General features: G+C 48.7%; 1 protein-coding gene across 1 annotated transcript in view; it reads right to left on the bottom strand.

The window, feature by feature from the left end:
* Nucleotides 1–10,256, bottom strand: part of SGSM1 (small G protein signaling modulator 1) — a 94,793-nt gene that overhangs the window by 24,783 nt on the left and 59,754 nt on the right. The window contains exons 16-18 of the mRNA XM_011975363.1: nt 6,702–6,884; nt 5,033–5,101; nt 1,749–2,336 (exon numbers count right to left, since the gene is read on the bottom strand). Of these exons, the coding sequence (XP_011830753.1) occupies nt 1,749–2,336; nt 5,033–5,101; nt 6,702–6,884 (840 nt within the window). The remainder of the gene's footprint in view (nt 1–1,748; nt 2,337–5,032; nt 5,102–6,701; nt 6,885–10,256) is intronic.

Below are 10,256 nucleotides of genomic sequence, written 5' to 3' on the forward strand. Positions count from 1 at the left end.
TTCTGAGACAGAGTCTCGCTCTGCTGCCCAGGCTGGAGTGCAGTGGCCCGATCTCGGCTCACTGCAAGCTCTGCCTCCCGGGGTCATGCCATTCTCCTGCTTCAGCCTCCCGAGTAGCTGGGACTACAGGCGCCCACCACCATCCTCAGTTAATTTTTTGTATTTTTAGTAGAGACGGGGTTTCACCGTGTTAGCCAGGATGGTCTCGATCTCCTGACCTCGTGATCCCGCCTGCCTCGGCCTCCCAAAGTGCTGGGATTACAGGCGTGAGCCACTGCACCTGGCCAACACTGTACACATTTAACTAAATCATTACATAACCATATTAGAAGGACAGGGATGAGATGGTGTCACGTGTGGTGAGAGCTGGAAGTTGGGAGGAAATAGGAACTGAACCATCCTCTTTCATAGTGGGAAGTCACTAGAAAATGTCTGAAACTGAAAGAAAAAGAGATCAAGAAGCAGCAATGCCAGTGTGTTAGAGACCTGGGGGCAAACAACAAATAATTTGGGCAGAATAAGTAAAATGATTGCCTCTGTGGAGGGTTAAATAGGGTGAGATGGGGCAGGTACCTTCTGGGTTTTATATCCAGTCTTTTCTGTGTTTCACTCTTTATGGGCTTGCCTATCTTTGAAAGAAATAACAAGTTCTTTAAAAAATAATCATAAATATGATCCTCCCTTTCAGTTGATGGCCTTTGGCTTGGGCTTTCTAGTAAGAAACCAAACTTGAATATTTACAAGGTATTGGACCTAACTCTAAATCACGATGCTCATGACCAAGGCTGCTGTTGACTGACTGCTTACTATGTGCCAGGCACACAGGACTTTAACTCATTCATTCTGAAAACAACTCAGGAAGAGAAGTAAGACACACACAGAAAAACTCAGGCTCAGAAGAATAAAATGACTTGCTGAAGCTGGGATTTGAACCCAGGGCTGTTGACGACAAAGCCTGCCTTTTTTTTTCTTTTTTTCTTTCTTTCTTTATTTTTTTTTGAGACAGAGTCTCACTCTATCACCCAGGCTGGAGTGCACTGGCTGGATCTCAGCTCACTGAGATCTCCTGCCTCAGCCTCCCGAATAGCTGGGACTACAGGCGCCCGCCACCACGCCCAGCTAGTTTTGTATTTTTTTAGTAGAGACGGGGTTTCACCGTGTTAGCCAGGATGGTCTCGATCTCCTGCCTTCGTGATCCGCCCGTCTCGGCCTCTCAAAGTGCTGGGATTACAGGCTTGAGCCACCGCGCCCGGCCTTTTCTTTTTGTCTTTTTTTTTTTGGGAGACAGAGACTCACTCTGTCGCCCAGGCTGGAGTGCAGTCGCATGATCTCGGCTCACTGCAAGCTCTGCTTCCCGGGTTCACCCCATTCTCCTGCCTCAGCCTCCCGAGTAGCTGGGACTACAGGTGCCCACCACCACGCCCAGCTAATTTTTTGTATTTTTAGTGGAGATGGGGTTTCACTGTGTTCGTCAGGATGGTCTCAATCTCCTGACCTCGTGATCCGCCCATCTCAGCCTCCCAAAGTGCTGGGATTACAGGCGTGAGCCACCGTGCCCAGCCCCCGTTTTAAAATACTGTATTATCTTCTCTCCCAAATGGGTTTCTACAGTGAATCCTCCATGATGGAAAAAATGCAACGAACCAGAGGTCTGACTCTGGGGTCATTCTGGATAACGGGCTTGTAGAACATCTCACCCTCCTGTAGCTGGAAAAAAGGAAATGGAACGGAGGGTCCTGGTGACTTACAGAGTAGGTGACGCCGCTTGAAGACACAGGGGACACCTCGTTGGTAGAAGTAGTCACAGCCAGAGAAGCCAGGGCAGGGAAGAGACTTTCCATCTCAGGCTCCTCCGAAAGGTTGTCCTCGCTGTCTGCCTGGCCACGTTTCTCTGCCTCGCTGCTCCTCCAGCCCTCCATCACGACATCGTCCTTTTCAGGCAGGGCCACGTCCAGGCTGCCCGTGATGGACATGAACTCGTCCATGCTCTCGTTGGCCAGGAGGTCGCTCTCCAGGCTGTCCTGCACGGCCAGCTCCTCCCGGGGAGCCTCATCCTGGGATGTGGTGGCCTCGCTGCTCTGCCTGTCATCCACGCTGCCATCCCGAGGTCGCAGCACCGGGGGAGTGTTCCGATGGGCATCCAAGACACTGTCTTCTGTGCTCAGACTGGGCTCCGAGTGCTCTGAGAGGCCCGAGGAGAAGTTATGGGAGGAAGGATGACCCGAGTCTGGGGAACAAGTGCCATTCACTAGGTTCCCATTGGGGATCTTGGGCTGTTTCTCCTCCGATCTGCCTTCAGCCTCCACCTGCTCTACCTCATCCACGGACTCAAACACCTGAGGACAAGGTGCACAAAAACAGATGGACCAGCATGTCCACTGCAGCACTACTTACAGCAGCAGCCTAAATATCCAACTACAGGTGATCGGCTTAAATATGGATCAAGCATGCACTGGAATACCATACAGTCAGTGAAAAGAGTGAGGCAAAGTAAAGTGTAATGTATGCTCCTATTTGTGACGAATAAGAAAGTGGTCTAGGCTGGGCATGGTGGCTCACGCCTGCAATCCCAGCACTTTGGGAGGCCGAGGCAGGCAGACTGCTTGAACCCAGGAGTTCGACACCAGCCTGGGCAACATGGTGAAACCCGGTCTCTGCAAAAAATACAAAAAATTAGCCTGGTATGGTGGTGCACACCTGTGGTCTCAGCTACTTGGGGGGCTGAGGTGGGAGAATCACCTGAGCCCGGTGAGTCCAGGCTTCAGTGAGCTGTGATCATGCCACTGCACTCCAGCCTGGGTGATGGGAGTGAGGCCCTGTCTCAAACAACAATAAAAACGTATTCTATGCATAGAATAACCCAGAAAGAAACAAGAAAGTAATGCAGTTGACTCTGTTTGGTTTTGTTTTTTGAGATGGAGTTTCTCTCTTGTCGCCCAGGCTAGAGCGCAGTGGCACAATCTCAACTCACTGCAACCTTCGCCTCCCCGGTTCAAGCGATTCTCCTGCCTCAGCCTCCCAAGTAGCTGGGATTACAGGTGCCCACCACCACACCTGGCTGATTTTTGTATTTTTAGTAGAGACGGGCTTTCACCATGTTGGCCAGGCTGGGCTCGAACTCCTGACCTCAGATGATCCGCCCACCTTGGCCTCCCAAAGTGTTGGCATTACAGGTGTGAGCCACCGTGCCCCGCCTGCAGTTGACTCTGAGAAGGGGATACTGGGGAATCAAAATAAGGTGAGACAATAGCTTTTCGTCATATAGACTTTTACCATGTGTACATAATTTTATTTTTATGTATGTATGTATTTATTTAAGATGGGAGTCTCGCTCTGTTGCCCAGGCTGGATGGAGTGAAGTGGCATGATCTTGGCTTACTGCAACCTCTGCCTCCTGGGTTCAAGTGATTCTCCTGCTCAGCCTCCCAAGTAGCCGGGATTACAGGCAAGTGCCACCATGCCCAGCTAGTTTTTGTATTTTTAGTAGAGTCAGGGTTTCACCATGTTGGCCAGGCTGGTCTCGAACTGCTGATCTCAGGTTATTCACCTGCCTCAGCCTCCCAAAGTGCTGGGATTACAGGTGTGAGCCACCACGCCCAGCCTCATGTACACATAATTCTTCTCATTCAAAAAATTAGTTAACACACGGAAAGGCAAAACAAAACAAAACAAAACAAAAACAAAAAAAGAAACAAAAAAAAACCCTATTACTTTTACACCATGCGGTTGACTACTATGAATCAATTTTTAAAGTTAGATAATACATGAAATACTATGAAAAAAATCTCCAGAATACATTTTAGAGATTTTTTTGTGATTCTTTGTGTCCTTAGGTCATATCAAGGGTACGCAGTTAAAGATCATGTTCCAAAGTCATTTGAAATATTTCTTCCCTGCGTGTTTATGTCACCAACTTGATCTATGGTTAGCTTCATGTGCTTCTGTGTTTTCAAAAACCTCTTTTTGATTCAATTGATTTAAATTATGTAAAAAATTTACCTAGCTTCAGAGCCAGAACCAGGGGTTTTTTTTTACTCCAAAATCAAAATTAGGAAATAAGGCATATTCAAGGAAATGTAGCTTCTGTCTCTGCCCCCTCCTTTCTTGGTAACCATTCTGATTCGTTTCTGGTTTCTCCTTACACTGTTCTCCAAAATGGAGGCAAATATATACAGACATTAATATTGCCTTTTCTTACGTAAAAGGTGACAACACACTATGCATGTTTTAGCACTTGGCTTTGTGTGTGCATGTGTGTGAGACAGGATCTCACTCTGTCGCGCAGGCTGGGGTGCAGTGGCGTGATCATGGCTCACTGCAGCCTCAACCTCCTAGGCCCTGGTGATTCTCCCAGCTTAGCCTCCAGAGTAGCTGGGACTACAGGCATGCACCACCATGCCCAACTAATTTTTTTTTGTATTTTTTGTATTTTTGCAGAGACAGGGTTTGCCATGTTGCCCAGACTGGTCTTGAGCTCCTGGGCTTAAGGTATCTGCCTATCCTGGCCTCCCAAAGTGCTGGGATTGCAAGTGTGAACTACCGTGCCCAGCCAGCATTTTTCTTTAAAAACGGAGTGAGATTGAGTCATCTCTTTTCACTGACTGAAATGGAAAGTTGTTGAACAACATATATGATGGCACTTAAGTACACTTTTTTTTAAAAACTATCAAACATTGCTATAGATTATCTACATATTTCTGTGTATGTACAGGCGTGCAGAAGGTTTTGAAAGGAACACAGCAAACTGATGATAGCGGTGTTATTTCAAAGGAGGGCAGGCAGAGATTAAGGATGATCAAAGCAGACTTTGACTTTCTCTGCAATGTTTTAGTTTTTTGCAGGGGTGATAGATCCATATATTTCTTGCATTACTAAAACAAAAAACAAAAAAAACCCAATGTTTAATGCTAATATAAAAAGCTAAAACAAATAAAGCAAAAAGTGATCTACAGATGACGGACACCCAATCCCCATGACCCCAGGCGGAAGGGAGAGGCCTGGGTGGGAAGGGGCGGGGCCTCCACAAGGTCACCTGTGTGCTGCTGCTGGAGTCGCTGTGCAGGCGGATGTTCTGGTGGCCCGAACTACAGCTCTGGGAGGACTGAGAGAAGAAAGAGCGAGATGGAGGGAGGGTGAGGCTGCACCCTTGCCCAGAGTAGGAAGGACTGCTGGGTTGGGAGCCCAGGAAGTCTTGTTTCATCTCTATTCCTAACTTGCACAAGTCCTCCCTCAGAGCATCAGTTTCCTAGCTGTGGAATGAAAGGAGGGGACCACTCCCTGCTTCCTGGAGCCTCTTCAGAGACCACTTTGACCTCTAGGTTCCCACCTCTCACCTCTGCAACTACAGCACCCCGCCTTTAACTGCTCTGTAACTGAGACTTCTTGCTAATATTTCAGTTCAACGCACAGAGTAACTGGTTCTATTAATGGTTCCACTTTTTTTTTTTAACCTGATCCCTGTATACATGCTTCTGCCCTATAAACTCATAGTCCTTGCCTACTCTAACACTAGACGTGGCCGTGTTGCTTGCTTTTGTCAATGGGATGTTAACACACTTGATTCAGGAGAGGCTTAGAACACCCTTGTGCATTTCTACTTTCTCTCTGCGGCATCTGCTTTTACCGTGAGAGCATGTCCAGGTTCATTTGCTGGGCAGTGGGGCACGTGGAGCACAGCTGAGTCACCCCAGACAAATAAGAGAGCCCAACCAAGATAAACAAATGTTTTAGTTGACCAGCTATGGACAGCCAGTGCCGGAATAAGCCTCACCCAGCCCAGTGAAGAACAGACCTTCCCAGCTGACCCACAGAGTTGTGAGCAAAAATAAATGCTGACTGTTGGAAGTCACTGATTTTTGGTGGTTGTTTGTTACATGCTGTTATTATGGCAATTGATGACTGATACAATCACTGGTGAAGAGAATTAACTTTTTTTTTGAGAGGGAGTTTCACTCTCGTTGCCCAGGCTGGAGTGCAGTGACGCAATCTCCGCTCACTGCAACCTCCGCCTCCCGGGTTTAAGTGATTCTCCTGCCTTGGCCTCCCAAGTAGCTGGGATTACAGACGGCTGGCTAATATTTTTGTATTTTTAGCAGAGATGGGGTTTCACCATGTTGACCGAGGCTGGTCTCGAACTCCTGACCTCAGGTGATCCACCTGCCTTGGCCTCCCAAAGTACTGGGATTACAGGAGTGAGCCACCACCCCTAGCCAAGAATTAACTTTTTTTCTGAGCTCCTACTTTGGGCTATTAAACTGGAGGTTCTGGCAGTCTGTCTGTGTCACTGGAACATTCCTGATATCCCAGGATATTCCTGATAGTACCTGTACATAGTAGATACTCAATAAGCATTTGTTGAATCAATGAAAGTCAGGCAGTGTACCAGGCACTTTATATACATCATCTTGTCTGGACTCTACACAAACCTCCTCTACACCTGATTATTCCCATTTTACAGATGCAGAAAACTGAGGCCCAGAAGAAAAGTTACTGGTAGGAAGCCCCAGAACTACAAAATGGTGGGACTAGAGTTTGAACTCAGGTTTGATTCCAAAGTCACCCCACACTCTTAAAGAAAAAGCCAGGGGTGAGACTGTCACCAGGCCCCAGATACCCAGCCTTCACCACTCTTAGAACAGCCCAGTGAGGCAGACCCTGACCGTCCCCAGTGCCCACGCTCCCCGAGGCCAGCCGCCCATCACCTCGTTGCTGATGGTTGAGTCCCTGTGCAACATCCGGTGCAGGTGGCTGTCCAGGCTGGCCCCAGATGAGCATTTGGCCAGGGCAGCCGCATGGGACTCCCGCTCCCTCTGCCGCACGATCGCCTCGCAGCCCAGCCACTCGGCCATGGTCTGTGCGTAGCAGGCATGAATCTGCTCGTCCACCTGCCAGGGCAGATGCAATGTCACCTGAGGTGTCAACAAAGGGGCCCATGGGGAGGGCCAGAGGAACCTGGAAGAGAGTGGCTCTGACCCATCCAACATTCACGCAGTTAACATCCAGCACATATTAACTGAGCACCTACTATGCTACTCCTAGCACTGGTTAGGCTCTGAAGACACAGAGGGAGCAAGGCTACTTCTTTCTTTATTTCCCTCCTTCCTTTATTCATTCATGCACACATATATACATTTCAACTACTGAGTCCCTACTATGTGCTAGACAGTACACAGGCCCTGGGGATATAAAAGTGAGAAGACTGTTGCCTTTTTTCTTTCTTTTTTTTTTTGAGAAAGAGTATTGCTCTGTCACCAGGCTGGAGCGCAGTGGCGCGATCTCGACTCACTGCAGCCTCCCAGATTCAAGGGATTTTCCTGCCTCAGCCTCCCACGTAGCTGGGACTACAGGCATGTGCCACCACGCCCAGCTAACTTTTGTATTTTTTTTTTTTTAGTAGAGACGGGGTTTCACCATGTTGGCCAGGATGGTCTTGACCTCTTGACCTTGTGATTCGCCCCCTCAGCCTCCCAAAGTGCTGGGATTACAGGTGTGAGCCACCGCGCCTGGCCAAAAGTGAGAAGACTGTTTCATTCTTTTTTACTGCCTTCCCTCTCTCTTTCCTCATTCATTCATCTATTCATTCACTCATTCATTTAATTTGATAAGGACCTATTACATGCCAGGCACCACTAGCCATATGGAATACAAGATGAGCAAGATGCTGACCTTCCTCCACCCATCCACTCAATCAACACATGACCTGAGGGGCTTCCATGTGCCTCACATGGGCTACAGGTGCTGAGGATACAATACGAATAAAACCAACCCTCTTCTTTTCCTTACAGCAATGGCCTTACAGAACAGCCACAGATTTCCAGCTTTTTCCTTGTGGGATTCAACCAAGACGTGGGGAGCTTCCCCTGTCCCTGAGTGACACAGCCCAGGTAACAGGCTCTGCGTCTGCCAGACCTCTGGGCACCATGGGGACAGACAGGCTGATCTTGGTAAGGAGAGGCAGGAGGGGAAAAGAGAGGGTGGGGAGCTCGACCCTCTCCTATGGTTACTCAGGACTTCGGGAGGCGGACTCAGGGTCCATCCTGCCCCAGGGCCTCGCCTAAGCCGCTCCCTCCTGCCCACCTCCCTGAGACTCCTCCAAGCCCTACCCACCTCCCAATTCCCACTGCCATCCTAGGCCAGAGTTACACCACTTTCACCTAGATGCATGGCCCCAGCAGCCTCCACCCAGGTCTCTGTTGCAGCCGGGCCCCTCCGATCCATGCACCACTTAGCAGTCGTGATCCTTGTTTCCTCTCCAGCCTCCCCTCTCACTGCTGCCTCCACCATCCTAGTCCTGGATGTCTCAGCAACTCACGCCCACCATGCCCTTCCTGCCCCTCTCTAAACCCACGTGGACACACACCACGTCACGCTGGTCTCCCCTCCAGACCTCTGCCTGTGCTGTCTTCTCTTCCCTTCTTCACCCTCTTGGCCTGAAAAGTAATTCCTTCTGATAATATAGAAACAACCAGCTCCTCCAGGAGTCTCCTCTGACCGCCTTCCCACCTGCCCGGCTTAGGTGCTTCCCATGTGCTCCTGCAGTCCTTGGGGCTGCCTCAATCCCACCAGGGACCACCACAACCCCCACAAAACTGGGATGGACCTCACCTAATGTGCTTCTGTGTCCTCCAGCTCTGAGCATGGGGCTCTGCACATCAGAGTTGTCAGTTACTGACTGCCCAGGAAGCCATCAGGCATGGGTGAAGTGTGGAGGGGCCTCACACCAGTACTGAGATGAACAGACATTTCACTGGCATGGGTCCTTATAATACAGAACTACAGAAACTTTCTGCTTTCAACTCTCCTTCAACTTTTCTGATTACTCCAGGGAGAAAGGGCCAGTCTGGTGCTCCTGTGCTTCCCACACTTCTCGATACTTTATAATCTCCCCTCCATTCTTTATTTATTTATTTTTTTAAGATAGGTCTTACTTTGTCACCCAGGCTGAAGTGCAGTGGTGCAATCATAGCTCACTGCAGCCTCCAACTCTTGGGCTCAAGCAATCCTCCCATCTCAGCCTCCTGAGTAGCTAGGACTATAAGCACATGCTACCACGCCCCGCTAGTTTTTAAATTTTTTGTAGAGATGGGGGTCACGCTATTGTGCTCAGGCTGGTCTTGAACTCCTGGCCTCAAGCAATCCTCTTGCCTTGGCCTCCCAAACATAATCTCCCTTTTTAACAAAGAGAGGGCAAGCCTTAGGCAGGCTATAACATCTACTTAGAACAGAATTGCACCATTTAGTCTTACTCTATTTTTATAGTTTCCTTCTATTCACAGCCAGTTATACTGGCTTCCTGTTTATGGCAGGGATATAAAATATCTTTTAAACTAAGTTGTATAAATCTTAAATGAGTCAATTTAAAGACAAATTTAAGTAAATAATAGTACAAGTGATACAAGAATATAGAGTGTAAAATACCACCAGATTTTAGGTTGGGTGCAGTTGGCTCACGCCTGTAATCCCAGCACTTTGGGAGTCCGAGGTGGGTGGATCACAAGGTCAGGAGTTCAAGACCAGCCTGGCCAACCTAGGGAAACCCCACCTCTACTAAAAATACAAAAAAAAAAAATCTAGCCGGGCGTGGTGGCAGGCGCCTGTAGTACCAGCTTCTTGGGAGGCTGAGGCAGGAGAATTGCTTGAACCCAGGAGATGGAGGTTGCAGTGAGCTGAGATTGCACCACTGCACTCCAACCTGGGCAACAGAGCGAGACTCCGTCTCAAAAAAAAAAAAAAAATACACAAGCAGATGCAAAATCTGGTGAAATTCTAGTAAGGCCTGTAGTCTAGCTACTTGTATTGTGTCAGTGTTAACGCTCTGCTTTTGACAGTGTACTTTAGCTACATAAACTGCTACCACTGGGGAAAGCTGGGTGATGGGTACCTGGGACCTGTTACTATTTTTGCAGCTTCTTGTGAACTTATAATTACAGATGCTTCTCGACTTATGATGGAGTTATGTCCCAATAAATGCATCATAAGTTGAAAATATCAAGTCAAAAATCCATTTAAGGCCAGGCGCGGTGGCTCATGCCTGTAATTCCAGCATTTTGGGAGGCCGAGGCAGGCGGATAACGAGGTCAGCAGTTCGGGACCAGCCTGGCCAACATGGTGAAACCCCGTCTCTCCTAAAAATACAAAAATTAGCTGGGCGTGGTGGTGGGCACCTGTAATCCCAGCTACTTGGTAGGCTGAGGCAGGACAATCACTTGAACCCAGGAGGTGGAGGTTGCAGTGAACCAAGATTGCGCCACTGCACT

The sequence above is a fragment of the Mandrillus leucophaeus genome, unplaced genomic scaffold, assembly GCF_000951045.1.
Source record: "Mandrillus leucophaeus isolate KB7577 unplaced genomic scaffold, Mleu.le_1.0 Scaffold154, whole genome shotgun sequence".
Classification (NCBI taxonomy): domain Eukaryota; kingdom Metazoa; phylum Chordata; class Mammalia; order Primates; family Cercopithecidae; genus Mandrillus; species Mandrillus leucophaeus.